The sequence below is a fragment of the Drosophila guanche genome, unplaced genomic scaffold (assembly GCF_900245975.1).
Source record: "Drosophila guanche unplaced genomic scaffold, DGUA_6, whole genome shotgun sequence".
Taxonomy (NCBI): Eukaryota; Metazoa; Arthropoda; class Insecta; order Diptera; family Drosophilidae; genus Drosophila; species Drosophila guanche.
The window spans coordinates 2,529,249-2,546,704 of NW_022995747.1; the positions used below are offsets into that span (position 1 = coordinate 2,529,249).

At 47.1% G+C, this 17,456-nt stretch overlaps 1 protein-coding gene across 23 annotated transcripts in view; it reads right to left on the bottom strand.

Annotated features, from left to right (window-relative positions):
- LOC117582789 (collagen alpha chain CG42342) overlaps positions 1-17,456 on the bottom strand; it is a 67,200-nt gene that overhangs the window by 46,247 nt on the left and 3,497 nt on the right. For all 23 annotated transcript variants that reach the window (XM_034270785.1, XM_034270782.1, XM_034270781.1 and 20 more), the window contains exon 2: positions 9,460-10,855. In XM_034270785.1, coding sequence (XP_034126676.1) covers positions 9,460-10,186 — 727 coding nt within the window. In that variant the 5' untranslated portion in view covers positions 10,187-10,855. The remainder of the gene's footprint in view (positions 1-9,459; positions 10,856-17,456) is intronic.

Sequence of the window (17,456 nt, forward strand, 5' to 3'; positions counted from 1 at the left end):
ACAACAGCGACTAGCAGCGGCGGCAGCAGCAGCAACGAACATGTCAAAAGGTGTTGTCTGCCATGCACTTGAAAAACTTGTTGTTGCCGCCTGCTGCCTGCCGTTGCTGTCGCTGTTGCTGGTAATTTGAATGGCGAAATGGCGACCGATGATCGGCCTACGTAGCCGACTGAGAATCGAGTACTAGTATGAGGTTGTATGGTAGCTAATACACGTACACGACTCTGGCCCGACTCTGATGCCGCGCGCTCTCACACGCTTGATTGGAAGGCGGCCCGGGCCCGGGCCCGGGCCCGGGCCCAGAGAGTGCGAAAGAAAGGCGTCAGCGAATGGTAAACAGGCGACAAGCAGCGACAACAGACGACAAATAGCGACAGCGACAACAGGCGACAACGACTCCGACCAAAGAGTCGCATTTTGATTAGATTTAGGAACGCTTTGGCGCTCCAATTGTGTGCTGGTTTGATGCATGCCCCACAATGCGCGTTTTAGGACAAAATGCAAATGCCAGGCCCAGAGACTGTGCCGTGGCCCCGGCACCAGACAAGGCGCGCCGCGCGCAGACAGTCAAAAAGGGAAAAACCCACAAAGCAAAAGCAAAAGCAAAGCTCAACTTAATTGCACACACACCACGACCCACCACACCACACCACACCATAAGGGTGCGGTGTGGCGCGCCAAAGGGACAAAGAAGTTTCTGCTGGTTCGGGCTGGGGGACAGACCGTCAGAAGGTGTGGAGCGTGGGGCCATCACTTTGACAAATGGCGACAATTTTGATTGAGTTTTAGCACGAATCTTTTGGTAGGTTGCTGATGATTCAGCTTCAAAAGCAAAAGCAAAGCCCCCCCTACCAGCACCTAGAGGTAATTGTCGCCACTCTATTAAAAGGGAAGGGTGAAACAGGGGGAGTGCCACTGTCACTGTCACGGTGTGATTGAAAAACTACCTTTGAAGTGCTTCACACAGGCGGAAGAGCTGCTACCAATAATTGAGTTTCCCATCGATTGGATTTGGTTTCATTTTTTGTTCTTCTCATTTTCCCTTTTCCCTTGTTTTCCCTTCAAGAAATCAGATACGGGCCTCAGCCTCAACTTCAGATCAAGACAGTTCGAGAGATAAGCCAGATTGAATTTCAATTGAAATGCGGAGCAACCATGAAATCTTTAGATAAAAAAATTCCATCTTTTGAGGGAATTATGTTCCCAGCATATGCAAAAACCCTCGGGGAACACACCAGAGAGCCAGAAACTATTAATAGCGCTCTCATATGACCATAATTTATCAACCTCAACTGCAAGAAACCAGTTTGCCATGTCCACTGCAGTGCCAGAGAGATCCTTACTTGCCCCGTACTCCGACTCAACTGTCGCCCTATTCCCTCGGCATTCCCTTCTCGTACTCTCCCTGGTTGATAGTCAATTACTCATGCCTTTCGCATCACGCACAGTAGCATTGAAATTGTTATTGACTTGTTCGCCCTACTCCTTCCGTCCAACTTATTTCCAGTGAGTGGCATCGATGCGATGCGATGCGATGCTCCGCTCAGCCAAATGCTTTTAACACACAAAATTTTATTGAATTTTCTTGGGAAAAATATGTAAAAAACGCAGAAAACGAAGGAACATTTAATTATAACCAACAAGCAATCGAGCATGAAGCCAAGGAAGGGAGAGGAGAGGGAGCGCATTTCGTTTTCTTCTCTTTGACGATTAATATATTTTTATTTTTTGTGTGTGTGTTTTTTATGGTTTGTTATTTCGACAATGATCGATTGTGATTTGTAAGAATGTCGACGCTGTCCAGTCGCTCTAATCAATTCATTTCTAAGCAGGCGAATCGTGAAGGAAGGCCAAAAGAGAGTCAGAGATAGAGAGAAGGGATTCCCAGTGCATGAAATGGATATGGGTGACTGGGAAGCGGTCAAGATTGATTTTGGCTTTCGGTTGCTGTGGGGGGGACACAGTCATTACAAGCAGATTGTGTTACCAGATTGTAAAACACTTCAAATGAGTTGAGGAGCCACAACAGAGGCAGAGGCAGAGGCAAAAGGCAAAGCGAACCAAGCGATTGACATTGATGGGGGTTTTGATTTTCATTTTCATTTTTCATTTGATTGAAACATTAAAACACACAAAATCGCCCGCAAGAAAACGAGAGATAAACCAGCCGAGACCGAAATTGAAACTGAATCGAGCCATGGCCATGGCTTTGGGCTGGGTGATGGGGGACTTCAGCCTAATGAGGCGTTCTTGGGACCCTCGCCATGGGGCGTATGAGTGATATTTTTCGCTTCAACGGGCATAAAATAACAATGATGACATTTTCAGATTTTATGCATATTTTGGTACACATCATGGCTTCATACGCACACTTCATTTGCATAAATAGTCGAAAATTGAAAATGAATAACTTTGTTTTTGCTTTGTGGCTGTGTGGCTGTGTGGCTGTGTCGTCAGTCGTCTGGGAAAAATGTTAATGAGTTTCGGCATAAAAGGCTACAAAATGATTTGGCCATAAAATCCACTGGGACACACGCATCCATCCGCACTGGGTGTGGCAGCCACCAACCAGCAGCCACCAGCCAGCAAGCACAGCCAAAAATTATTGTCTATCATTATTTTGGGTGGCATATTCAAATTCCCGGAATGATGCAATAAACGTGAACGTTTAACGTTTATTTTCAGTCGATTTCCGACCAAGAAAGCCAACAAAAAAATGCTTGATAAATTGAGGGAAATTCTATTTATAAGCGTAATTGCTAATCCCAGACTGAAAACATAATCCACCCACTTGGCCAGGCAGCCAGCCCCGTCCGTCCATATATCATCTTAATCGGGCCCACCTCTGCCTCCGGGTGCCGGAAGCTGGGGGCTGGAAGCTTCATCAACAGCCACAACAGCAAGACAGAAAGGAAAAGGAAAGACTAAACAAAACAAAACAAAACAAAGACAATGGCAATGCCAAAGCAGGAAAGAAAACGCAGTGAGGAAAAACAAATGAAAGCAGACTATTTGTCAACGCGAATAAAGCCATTTATTATCCATCATAAAACTTGTATTTATCGCTAAATGTGGAGGGGAGACATGTCATGCCGTGCCAGAGAATGTCCCAACAAATCCTGACGACGAATAGTTGTGTCTCCCTATGGCTGCGGATAGTCAGTCAAACAAACAAAGAGATGGCTTAAATAAACGGCCAGAGGACAGGCTATAACAGAACAGAACAGAGCAGAGCAGGAGAGACCGGAGACAGGCATGGAGCAAGGGGCAGGCAGCATCACGCAGGCAGTGTCAAGGCAATAAATCATAAAGCAGTCGCAGTACCAAACCCAATCCCTGTCCCCACCCAGTTCCCATTGAATGGAGTCGAGTGCGGCGTGGAGTTTCTGCCATTGGACGCTGCTGCCTGCCTGCCTCCCTGCCTCCCTGCCTGCGTACGTGAGAGTTTGCCATGAAATTGGAGCATGTGCGTCGCTGTACGCTCGCGCTGTGTCGCTGAATTGTCGTTGAAAATCACGTAAATGTATAAAAATGAAATCTGTCTACGTTCCCCCCAAAACAAAACCCATTCCTCCGTTGGCAATTGGAACTGTATCGCCATCGTCGTCGTAGTCGTCGCGCGCCTGTCAAGCGCCTCTCCCTGTGTGTGTGTGTGTGTGTGTGTGTGTGTGGATATGCGAGCAAGCCAAAAGTCGAATAAATTTCAGTTTGCCGCTGAAATATTTACGCAGCAGCAGCAGCAGCAGCAGCAGCAGTACCCGGAATGAGTTCCACCCAAAACGGGAAAGAAAATCCCAGCATATGTGGCTAATAAACCAGACCAAAGCGTTGCTGCTGCTGCAACCCAAACCGAATACAGAGCAGACCAAAGGCACTTGCCAGAGCCGGTCACAGCTGCAGAGGCACACAGACCTACAAATTTACACTCTCGTCTGTATGTTTGTATCGTTTTTTGGAGCTCTCTCTGTACCTGTGCCTTAAGCATTTCGAATGCTTGATTGAGCTCACACAAAGGCGAAGACAGTGACAGGGTGTGGGGATTCCAGTTGATTGATGATCAGCGAGACAGCAGGATGTCTCCATTTCCATTTGCCCCCAACCCAAAAGTGTTCTTAGCTAATTGGCAACAAAAACGTAATGGCCAACATAAATGACAGTGTGGCTGCCTGACACAATTGGTTTAAAAATTAAGAACAACTGTCTGAAAATTGAAAGAATGCACGAAATAATTTTAATAGAGACATTCCGCCCCCGCACGGCCATATCAACAGTTTCATTAATTAATTTATCCCATCGTTAATTAGTTTATCAGCAATTTGAGTAAGGAAGGAAGCAGCTTTTTTCCCATAAATTAATTCGTATTTAAAACTTTTAATTTCATCCGACAAATGTGGAACACGCGGAATATAAGCATTATTATGGAGAGACTTAAATCAAACGAATTTATTTCTACAATGAATGTGAATGGAAATGTGGAATAGCTTATTGGGGGATTATCCCCACATTAAAAACTGAACTGCATAATTTTACACACACTTTTTATGTTTCAACAGGCATTACTTTTGAGCTCTTTTTTTAATTTAAATGAACTAACAGGCTAACAGGGCAAGCGGCGGATATTCCAAATTACATTTTTGGCTCATTAAAAGGATCTCTGGACTATGGAACAAAAATATAGCATTACGTGCCAAAAATAAATGTAAGCATGCCGCACACACACGCACACACACACACACACACACTGGAACGCAATCAGATGAAATTTATGAAATTCTTCTCGCCGGGTAATTCATTGCGGCTCTTCTTTTCTGTGGTTTTGCCAATGAATTTATTTTATTTTCTCTTTTAGTTTGCTGCTGCCCTGCCCTGCCCTGCCCTGCCCTTGCCCCTCTGCCACTGACTACGACTCTGGGGCGCTGGGGCGCTGGGGCTCTTGTGATAGCATTTTTAATAGCATTTTTTTCTCCACTGAGGAATTTCGATGCTCGGCAACAAGCCACATCGATGGGCTGGGGATGCCTGGGCCACAAATAAAATGAAACAAGAGGCAGTTATGCAGTGGAGTAATTCGACTAGCGGATGCCCTGTAATTAGTGGAGTTTGTAGAGCTACAGGTGATTCGTTTGTTCCTTTTTGTAACCATTCATAATTGTGAGAAGGAATTGCCTTTCAGCAATTGCGAGGTACAACAATATGTGGCAGCCAAAAGGCGGCTGTCCGCATGGCACACGACAAATAAATTTGTCAACAAATGTGGCGTCGTTGTCGACGTCGTGTGTGGGTGCGAGAAAACATCCCCCAATACCGATCCCTTTGCGCTTTCTCGCTGCGCCCCTGGTCAGAGGGGGAGAGGACGGGGGGCCCCACGAATAATGTTGACAGTTGGGCATTAATTTTTTCACTAATTAATAAATGTTGCTGTTGTTTTTGGTGTTTGGTGTTGGCTTTTATGTGGCTGCTGCTGCTGCTGCTGCTGCTGCTGCTGTTGTGTGTCGGATATCTTTGGTGCAACAAACTGTAATGTTTTATTGGGCTATTAGCGCAGCATTTAAATGGCAATCAAGGCGTGGTGGGCATCCTCCACTCAGGTAGGCCAAAAGTCACGCAAACTCACACACAGGCAGGCAGGAACGAGGCGAAACGAATGAGCAAACAAACACAACTGGCCAAAAACAAGGCAAACAAAACTAACGACTGACTGCCTCGATGAAGGGGCATAAACAAAAATCACCAAAAATGAGAAAACAACAAGCAAAGGCAGCGAGAGGAGTGGCAGAGGTAAAGGCAGAGCGGCCTGTGCCTGGCAAATTGAAATCGAAAAGGAAATCAATTGATGTGTAGAGAGCGACAATCGATGCTGGGGATTCCACGTACTCGTACTGGTCCAAGTCGAGTCGAGTCGAGTCGAGCGATGCGGAATGGAATGGCATCGGAGGTGTGGTTTGGTTCTGATTCTGATTCTGAGTCCGGTATGGGCTCCAAAAACCACACGCACACAAGCCACAGTGGGTACGCTTCAAGGAACAGGAACAGGCGGCATTTGGGGTTGGGGGTTATGTGATTGCTGCTTTGACACGCCCTACCACAACCACACACACACACACACACACACACACACACACCGTACAAAAAAAGGAGTCATTGAGTTGAGGGATGTTGTGGCTGCCAGCAGAGACAGCATATGTCCAAAGAGATGTTCCGAATCGTTCGTACAGACCTGATATACATATGCGTCAGGCAGTATATCCAGTCGGTGTTATCGTTATCCCCTGGCAACGTGATTGAAATTTATGACTGCCAAAAGTATACATAAAGACAGTCCACAGGGGCTGCTTCTGCGTTACGCCCAAATCGTGAGCTGAATTCCAGTACCCAGCTGCAGGAGGAGCTCATCATCAGACTCTGCCTCCGCCTGCGTATGGCTTTTGCCCATGAGAAATTGCAGTGAATAAAGAGAGCACTTGTACGCATTAAAACCTAATTGGGAATTTCCATAGTTCATATGACATTTGCTCTAACTGCTGTCAGTCCTGTTCCTGTTGTTGTTGTGACTGAGTGGCATATGCGAGTGTCCTCGCTCGATGTGTCTCTGTGGCATGTTCTACATATTTTGGCTTTGCAAAATGTCACACGCAGTCAACGATGCTGCTGTTGGTGGGGTTCTAAAGTGGATTTTGCGCTTGGCTATGATAAATTGAGGGTTTTCAGCTGGACACAACGAGAGTGGCATCAGCAGCAGCATCACCAGCGTATGGTCAGCTTTAGACAGACTAAACTCGAACAGGGGGGAGGGGCTGGTGCGGTACTCCTGGGTGTTACCTAAAACTCTTCGTGCTTCAACCCTCAACACCACACACACACCTTCACTCTACTCTTTGTGTATGCAGCAGCCACCAGATGAGAGATGAGGATGCGAGAAGATGAGAAGTGGCCAAATGTCATTTGCAGTTTGACAGGCCAAAGCCAGGAATAGCACAGGGACAGGGATGTGGCCACGTACTACCATGGGATGCAACACAACTTTCAGTCGTTAAACATTCCAAAATAACAATACATCAAAAATGGAATTTCCCACTTTTCATACTCCGTTTTTAATGAGTTTTGTGTGTTGCAGTTCACTTGGGGATGTGTCCATTAAATTTCATATATGTGCACTTAAAATCGCTCCAAGTAGCTCCCACTGTGGTGGCCTCTTCCTGGGGCATGCCACTTGCCTGCTGTCGCACTAATTTGATCAATTTTATGCCCAACTGCAGCAAGCACAGAAACGAGAGGAAAATGTCGATAAAATCCAAAGAACTAATCGGACTTAATCGGAATGCGGCAGTGGTACAAGTCCCTCAAGCAGCATCCTTTCGACTGTCACTGCAATGTCCTTGACATGAACTTTGCAGGCAATCAAAGGAAGAAGGAGCAGCAGGACCTGCATATGCAGCAAAACTTGGCTTAACCGATGATGACTTTGCTTCGCCGTATCGTCGTCCTCCCTGTCGTCTAGGGCTCCGATAAGCAAGCGACATCTTCTGCCAATCCTCTGACAATCCATCCCCTCGCCCGCACACGGGCTTTGATTTATTGTGCGTGGCTTAAAGTTGTGAAAAGGCTGTGTGTCCTGGCGCCTGGCACGCTCTTATCTGCGGGCTGGGGGCAGCCGAGATAAATTTATGTATATGCAGTGACTTTGAAAAGAAACTTGGACCGCCCCCTGCCCTGCCCAGAAACTTTCGACCTGGCTGCGCATCGATTATAAAACTTTGTGTCCTATCTTGCCTCGAGTATCCTGCGGAGGCACTGGGCAGACTGCGGCTGACTGGCTGGCTGACTGCCTGGAATTGGCAAAGTTGCTAAATAATTGCGCTGAGCGTTTACTTGGGCCAATGCTGTGCGTATGCTTCATATGCCACGACTCCTCCTTAGACTCAGCTCCGCTCTGGTTGGGCATATAATTCGATGCATCATGAGGAGCGATGCCCGGGCTCCAGTTTCATCGGGATTAGCAGGCAAAGTTTGCCCGGCAGCTTAGCGGGTGAGTTAATTGTGCGAATGTCAAGACAAATTGCGTTAATACGACCAGGCTGTGCTGCTGCCAGGCCAAGGCCAGCAGCACAACAAGGACCCAACTCCCATAGGCATAGCACAACGGGCGGGGGTGCCCGAGTGTATATGCCACATGGTCGTCTCTCTCTCTCAGTCTCTGTGTCTCTGCGCCTGCATCGTGGGTGTCGCAAAAAGTTTTTAAAAAGCATTTTAAGCAAAATTTATGCAAACCACCAAGGCAAACTGGCTGCCAAAAGGAAGTCAGGCTCCACACTCACACCCCCTCTGGTTGGATGAATATGTGCATGGGAGCCCTCTGCTAATCCCCGAGTAATCAAAGTTTCGGTAATGTCACGAGAGAGAGAGAGCGACGTACAGAGACAAGCAGCTGAAGGAAAAAAAAAGCTTCGGCAAATAAAAATTGGGGAGAAACTGAATGCCAAAAACACACAGAGAAGGCAGTAAGGCCACTCAGACTCCGCCTCCTTCGTCCTCTTCGTCCTCTTTGTTCTTTTTTTCTTATTTGTACCCCCACTGCTCTGCGTGGGTGTTTGGTGGTGTGTGTGGGAGGTCGCTTTTGGGTCTGGGAAAACACTTTTCCAATTAATGAAATCTCTAAACTGCCATAAATTTAGCCGAGCGCAAATAATTAAATTTCGTTGGACCCCACACACACACACACACACACACACACTCAGACATGCCACAACGACTTGTTGACTTATGGGCATAGTGGTGTGGGTGTGTGTGGCTGTGTCTGACATTTCTGACCAATTGCACATTGACCATCAGCCTGACCTAACCGCAAATGTAGGCGCCTGATGGCCAACACATTTTTGGTCCCAATTTGACAAGAAAAAGCAGGCTGGCAAAAGGCTGCGAAATATTAGATACCCAAGGCAGGTGCAGCAAGGGAATGGGAATTATATAGCTTATGATACTGTGATCCAAACAATGTTCCATTGGCCCTGCTCTTGTCTCAACCATCAAGCAGCAAACGCTCAAGTGAACAACAAGGAAGAAAATTCCCCGAGAATGCATAAACAAAATACATGGAGTGTGCATGACGAAGGTCGCTGTTAATTTGTATTACTACCAACCAAATTCGAATTGTAATAAATTTATGTTTGATTTCAGAACAAACTATTCAGAGTCTTTGCTGGCGATTGCTCTCCGTTGGTGAAAATCTTGAAAAATGATTCCGTTCGCTTATGGGAAACTTGTACATTAAGACTGTAAAATATATACACCTTGTGAAGCTCAAAGTTTCCTAGAAAACAACTCATAAAAACCCATATACCCCATCTGCACAGGGTAACAATTTCCATGCATAATTAACCGCAGCACTGAAAATCTCTGTCTTCGTGGTTAACCTTTAAAAGGCATTAGAAGTCAGCTTAAACGCTTAGTTGAGAGACTCACCTGCTTGACACTGGCACTCGCCGTGACCTCCTGCACCTGCTCCTCCTCCTGCACCACCCTCGCCCGCTGCTGATGCTGCTGCTGCCGCCTCCGCGGCCTGCCGGCGCTGCTGTCGTCGCGTCAGTTGCAGGTGCGACACATCGCGTCGCAGGCGATGCAGCTCTCGGCGCACATGCAACGTCATGTGTTGGGTGCCGTTCTGTCTGTTGTCCAGAATTTGCGTCTGTTCGGCGGGCCAGTGGAGCAGCTGCTGCTGCTCCAGCCTCAACTCCAGCTCGACAATGCGCGCGTCCAGCTGCTGGAGGCGTTGCAGGCGCTGCTCCATTCGCGTCTGTCGCACATTGGCGTACAGGGCGAAGCTGAAGGCGCACAGGCACAGCACATAGCTGGCGATCTGCAGCAAGGACATGAGCTTTATTGTGGGTTGAGGTCGCTCCTTGCTGTAGCTGGCAGATGCTTGATACTGCTGCTGTTGCTGTTGCTGTTGCTGCTGCTGATCCGGCTTGTCCTGACAGCTCGCGGTGGGTGCTGCCAGACGACTAGCTGTGCTCGCTGCTGCTGCTGCTGCTGCTGTTGGTGTGGGACCATTGCTGGCCATTTGATTGTGTCCTAGGAGCAGGCACTGCTGCTGCTGCTGCTGCTCTGCCTGAACTTCCACTGTGGATGCTGCAGCTGGATCTGATTGTGTCCTTGGGCTGCCGCTGGGCGGCGCTTTGTGCTTGCGCATGCTGCGTTTAAGATGGAAAGCTGTCTCTCGACCCCTCCCTCAGCAATCCCTAGACTTGCCTCCTTGTGGGGCTGCTGGTGCTGCTGCTGCACTTGAGTCTGTTGCCGCTGACGTTGCTGTTGCTGTCACTTGAAGTGTGTCCTTGTGGCATCACACAGGAAAAAAGAAAAAGCCACCACAAAACACACACATATGCGGCAAGTCACTGGCGTTTGCTCCTTTTTTTTTTGTCGAGTGCTATCCTCTGTCCTCTATCCGTTATCCACGTTCTCGATTCTATTTCGTTGCGGTATTTGGCCAGAACATTGCGCTTCTAATGTTGCTGCCCCGTCGTTGCCTGCCCAGCATGCAACGCAGCGGCCATGGAAAGTGCCGACTATGGGGGGAAAACCGAATAATATAGACGGGGAAAAACTTTTGCTGTGTGCTCCGCTGCACCCAAGCCCCTGGGTTGGGTTTGGTTTTGGTTTTGGTTTTGGTTGCCTTTTGTTTTTGTCCTGTCAATCGTTGAAGCAGATGCTGCTGCTGCTGCTGCTGCTGGTGCTCCTTCGTCTTGGAGTTGTCTTCCTGTTGACAAGTTCTGTTCGTTGGTTTGTCCTTTTAGGGCTCTTCACATTGCAACTTGTTTAGTTTTGGGTGCTGTTCGTGGCGAATCCGTTCACTTTTCAACTGCAACGACACCAAAATGAGTAGAAAAGTGAAAAATAAGTTGGAGGAAAGCGAAGGAGGTGGCAAAAACTTTTTTTCCATGCCACTCGAATTATGTGTCGCCGCATTTTCAATAATCAGCCAGGCTCGGTTGCCACGGACGGGTGACAAGTCCTGTCCTGGCTCTGCCACTGGTGCTAACTTCGTTTTGAAGTTCACCGAGCCGTGCCACCAGCCCAGTGGCACCACCCCCAGTGGCTGCCAGTGGCAACCAAGTACCTCGCAAGACGCGGGCAACCGAAACTTTTTTACTCCGAAACTTTTTTCTAGCTCAAGTGGCAGCGGCAACAACTGACAAAAAAAAAGCGAGAGAAGAAAACAAAAGAAAAAAAACAAATAAAAAGGCAAGATGCCTGCCACAAGAGTCGGCCAGAAGTACGAGCATTTGACCCATAGACTTGTCGTGTCAAAAACATTTGTTGCCTTCAACTCTGTGCCCCACATGCCACCGACCGACCATCAACAGGGTGATCAGAGTGTGTGGGGGGAGCGCGGCGTGTAGGTGTGGCAACAGCAATACAAAAGTCATAAAGTGGAAATTATAGCAAAGAAACAAGAATACTTTTTGTTTGATGGCCGGACTGGGCTGGGCTGGGCTGGGCTTGGGTGTGGGTGTGGGCTGGGTGTCCTGTGGAAGCAACGTGAACAGCGCCAACTGAAATGCTCTTTAGAGAAATGAAATGAGCTTGAGAACTTTGTTCGCAAGTTGCAACTTCAAGCAACAACAACGAAATACAGTTTAAAAAGTATCAAAAACGTTGACCAATGGGCGAGCGGGAGGAGCAGGAGGGGGGGGGAGCAACTTTTCCAAGCAGCTTCACGAAACTATAAAATGCTCCTTGTTCTCTCCCATGAAATGATGTGGTAATTTAATTAAAAAATAAGTTCACAAATTAAATATGCGCATGATCCTGCCCCCAGCCCCATCCCAACTGAACCAAAATCGTTCAATTTGTTGTTGCTGTGGTTGATTTTTGTCACAAATTCATATTTCATTCTTTTACTCTTGTTTTCTGCTGATTGTGCGCTGGTGTTGCGCAATCATGCGCCAAACAACCGAACAACAAAAATAACTGAAGCTCTCACATAAAACTCAAAAACAATCGCACCATCGATGGCTGGCTGCCCGCACCAGGAACACCGCCTAAGCCGCAACCACAAAAAATTGAGTCGAAAAAAAATAAAGCATAAAAGTCAAAAGGCCAATATCAAACGGGAGGCAACGGCAACGGGTCGACAAACCACAACAACAATAACGCAGCCACCCCGCTCCCCAGGCTCCCCATAAAGCCCGGCTCGAGTCAATGGAATGTTTGGAACACCCTAATAAAACTAATTGAAAGTCTTGTGCGCTCCTCTGGAAGCCAATAATGGCCAAATGAAGATGATGAGCATGATGATGATGATGCCAGCAATGAGTTGCAGAGTTGATGACGTCGCAGTCTGGGCAGCAGCAGCAGCAGAAGGCACAATTGCAGTGGAAATGGAAAGATGCTTTTAATTCCACAAATAAGAGCGAGCCGAGCCATGTGTGCTGACACTGCAATTGGCTCCAGCTACTGACCAGCCCAGACCCTACTTCTATATCGATTTCGATGCTATACATTGTAGAAGCCAAAAAGGTTAATGCTATTTGGGGTGGTTGGCTGGGGAGTAACTCAATATAAAATAAATTGATTTAAAATTTCAACAATTTGGTGCTCGCAGCTTTTGTCAATTACGTGAGGGAGAGACAGACACAGAGTAACGGAGTGTCTGTGTGTGTGTGTGTGTGTGTGTGTGTGTGATAGAGTCCAATGACTTTGGACTCTGCCAAATGCTGTGCTAGAAAGTATGCTATGGATTCTGTTTCCCATTTTCTCGCACTTTTCAACGCAAATTGAATTATGCTGTGTGTTTGTGTGTGAGTGGGTGGTGTAGCCACTTAGTATGCCCATTTTGATAGTGTGTGTGCCCAGCTGGCAATTGAAAAATTTGATTTCGAATTGAAATGCAAATCAAGCGAAATTTCAATGGCCTCAGCCGGACCGAGCCGGACCCAGCCGGACCGTACCGAACCCGGACGTTTGGTGCCCACAAATGAAATCCTATCGCATCCTATGCAAGAGGCAGCAGCTTTTCCAAGTCCGGCACAATGTTGAGTTAAGTGCCACACGTCCATACACACATAGGAGTGTTTGTGTTTGTGTGTGTGCGAGTGTGTTTGTGGTGGCCTGGTCTGTTCAATGGCTGTAAAAAGCTCAATTGCACTGCATTCAAAAGGATTATTGTCCTTATTTATTTTGCTAAATTTATTCGTTACGCACAAATGCGCAAACCCAACCAGCAAACACAAAAAACATATAAAAGGAACATGCCAAAAGGAGGCATTGGGTCGGTTCGTGGCAAACACAGCGCACACACAAAAATCAAAGCAAATAAACAATAAAAATAATCGGGAGCCGTTAGAAACACATGTGCATTTTTCATCATCATCGTCAGCTCAGCATCAGCATCATCATCATCATCATCATCATCATCATTATCATCATCATCATTATAGTCAAACATCAGCAATGGTAGTTGGTACATGGGTTGCCGCCAAAGCTAAATCCAACAACTTTGTTGCTGCCACTACAAAAGCAAGCAGCAGGCAACATTTGCAATGTGGCATCCTCGACAGCTTCGTCGGGGGCCAAGCCAGGCCAGGCCAGGGACGAGGACGAGCACGAGGCAATAAATAGTTGTCGTGCCATAAGAAAAATGCAAGAAGTGTTTAAGTTTTCCTCCCCCATTCTGCTGTTCCTTTTGCTTCTCTTTTCTTGTAGCTGTTTGGCAGCCGAAACCCACGCCCCTTGCTCACAGGAGTGAAGCGTCATTTCCTACTGCTCCTTTTTCTTCTCCTCTTCTTTACTGCTCCATCATTTAAATTGAAAAAAAGTGAAAGAAAAAAGTGCTGAAGTGGTAGTGGAAGTTCCTGGAAGTTAACTGAAACCGAAAGAGAGTGAGAGAGGGAGAGGGAGAGAGACATGGCGATAATGTTTGTCAGGCAGCGGGGGGGGACAGGAGGCGTAACGGATTTTGGGCAACTTTCGATTTTGGGGCACAGAGCAGAGGCAAAGCCATAGAAAGTGCTGCGTACCCCCATTTCAGTTTTGATTAAGGTTCAGCAGTTGGAAGTGGAAACCCAAACCCCAAAGAAAGAAACAGAAGTTGCATTCAATGAATTTAAGGACTCTGAGACCTTGGATATTGTTCGCAACGAAAGCGATTTCAAACTGAGCTTAAAATCTTCCTACAGGAAGCTGCTATAAGCTTTAAGGTAAGCAAAATAGCAATTTTCATAGCAATATCTGATAGTTTTATTGGTAGTTTTCCTTGCTGCCATTACTCGTAATCCATTACAATTTCTCCTTGTTACGAGATGTTTTCAGTTTGTATTCCGTTGTTATGTCAGCTCTTCAGTTTACGATGAAATAATGCGAATCACTTTTGCCACAACCAATCTTGGCTTCAGTTTTCATGTTTCTTAGAGTGCCAGAAGGGAGAGATGGATATGGAATGGATATGTACAGCTCTCTGTGTGTGTGTTTTCTTGTAATTTTTACAACTTGTTCTGGATGCTGATGTGGTTACTGTTGTGGCTCCTTCTTCATTGGTCTAGGGCTCATTCTTCTCCCTCTTTTTTTATGTTCTTGCCACACATCTCACCCTGGCACTCCCTTCAACATACAAACTATTAGTGCAACTCATTGTTGGGAGGCGTCTTTGTACTTTTATGTGCGGGGGTGGGTGGCCCGGGCGAGTGTGTAAGAAAGATTCCCCAGCAGAAGTTGCCCTTGGGAGAAATTACTTAATTTTGGAATTTCAATTTAGCACTTGGACAGGAAGCATGGCAATGCGAAGGGAAACAAGGAGCAGCCCTGCGACAGCAATCGACTCATTGGTTTGGTCTGTGTGTGTGTGTGTGTGGCATGTGCCACATGTGTCTGCTTGTAAAAATCCAGCTTACACATGCTGTGACTCCTAAAAATGTCCGGAATTTTTGGCACACGCAATGTCTGCCTTTGTTTACACAGCGTCCCCTTTACTGCTCAACCGTTGCCCCGCCCCCTCGGCCACAAGCTCTTGCTCTTGTGACTCTCTGTAGTAGGTGTAGCTGTGGCTGGAGTTTCCACAGTTTGTTGCACAAAACTGCTTGAACACAGACAGACACCGTGGAGTCTGCTCTTCTGGCATCTCTCTGGAGTCTAGACTGTCTCTCTCTCTCTCTCTCTGGCAAATTCCTTTTTATTTGATTTCAGTTAGGTATTTAGCCAAGTAATGTTCGTGTCACAATTAACTGCCACTGCCACTCACTCCCCCATGGAATGCCTTAGCCTTAACCAACTCTAATGAGTGTCCTTACATTTGGGGGTATTCCCATTACCTTCTCTATTTACAGACACACACACGGCAAAGTCACACCTCATATGTAGTCCTCCAACCCCTTCCCTGCCACACACACACACACTCTGCACTGCACTGCAGGGAGGCGGCGGCAGTCAGGCAGCGAGTGAGTTTGTTTAACAGTGTAAAGTTACACGCAACTAAGCACTTAACTGCATAAAAGCTCGAGCACAGCACAGAAGGTGGGAAGGTGGAGGGTGGGTGGTGGAGGGGCAGTGTAGTCCATGAACCAACGCAGAGGCAGTGGCAGTGGCAGACTTTCAACCTTGGACTTGCAACAGTTGACTTTGCGTGCGTTTTTATGAATGAGTTGAGTTGTGGCAGGGCCTCGGGCTCCCCCGGGCCACTGGGAAGCAACAAATGTAAATCCGCGACCCCGTTAAAAGGTCGCTCAAAGGCTGCTCGCCGCCTGACCAAAGCCGCAGGCGAGGTCTGCTCCAACGACTCTGCTATCCGTCGTCTCTGTGTGCCGTCCACCGTCCACCGTCCACCGTCTGTTGTCTGTCAGAACTTAGGCGCAAATTGCGGCACAGGGCAGAGGAGGATAGACCGAGGAACATTAAGCAACGTCCGTCTGGACAGTGGCTGGACTGGACAGGACAGGACAGGACAGAGAGAGAGCGGAGCGGAGCCAGCTATGTAAACAGACACACAGCTGGACATTCGAGCAGCTCCACGTCAAGGAGTGGGGTCTGTCTGGTTCTCTTCGGGCTTGTGTGTGTGCCTGTGTGTGGACACGTTGTGGTCTGTGTGGGGGCTAGAGGCAAAGGCTATAAGCAGTTGCCCATCAATTGTGCTCTGATCTGGCTACGAAGGCATAGAAAATCGCTTAAGTTACATCCAAAGCTGCAAGAATGGATGGCAAACCGAGCTACTCATGATCATATATTGTGGGAAATGGAAATAATACTGTTAAAACTCCCTTGTAAATGATGCAAAATACGCAGAAAAGTACACCGCTTAAAACAGGAAACAAATCCCAAATCACCCTCAGAACTGTCTCTTAGGACTCGAAATTATGGGCTAATCCCCTGCATTAGGCTGACCGCAAAAGGACACGTTGGCACGCATCAAATCACCCGTTTTGGCTGGTCAATGCAGAGTGCCATGCTCTCCCTGTGGACAGTATTTCCCGAACGCTGCTTGGCCTAACCGCAAGCACGTACTATGCCGTGACAGAAGGTTGGATAAGTAATGGCACCATTGTGTCGCGTCCTGTGCTCTGTCACCTCTTCAGTATTCAACAGTGATTTTTATAGGGGTTTTGTCGTTTGTGTCCAAAAATGTGTGTATAATTAATTGTAAACAGTTTCGGCAACTATCAACATTATGTTGGCCCTTTCTGCGTGCCACTGCAGCTTAATGCAAGGCAGCCATATGCGGCTATGGCGCCCATGAGCAGCTGTCGGGCCATTTAAATACTCACATCAGCTTTTTGCTAGACTTTTTGGCTTGGTGTATAATTTAAGTAATTTTTCCTGGCAGCAACAGCAACCTGTGGGCAGCCACTATCTTCTTTTCTCTCTCTCTCTCTCTGTCACTGTCTCTGTCATTGGTTGGTAATTTTTCACTGGCTGACAAGATGTCGCCGTTGCCGTTGCTGGCGTTGTCGTCTGTGTCGTTGGTTCGCCCGTTCGTTCGTTCCCTCGGTCTGGGCCTGTCTCCTTTGCCGCTGTGCTGCATAATTGCTTTGTGGTTAAAGGATTATTTACTTTTTTTTCCAGCTACAACCTACTGTCAGCCTGGGCTCTGGTCCTGCTGCCTGCTGACTCACTCAAGACAGAGAGTTTGTCCTCGTCGTCGTTTGCCTTCACTAAGCCGACGGCTTGCGCTGATTTGGGCTTAAATGCATTCGGCTCATTTAATTTCCAGTGCACCGCAGAAACCAAGCAATCTGCCGCTTCTTTTGATACCCTGTCATAACAGAGGGAGGTATGTTTTTTTTTGCCTGAGATGTTTACCAGGAATTTATGGATAATTTATGTATCATTTGCTTGCATTTCCATTAAATAGTAGCTACAGCAAAGCCAGCACTAAATTATAATTTTTAAAAACCTTTAACAAACATTTTCTGAGGGTATTTTTCTGGACTTTAGTGGCTGGAAACCTTACTTTGGCTGTGTGTAGCTTCTCT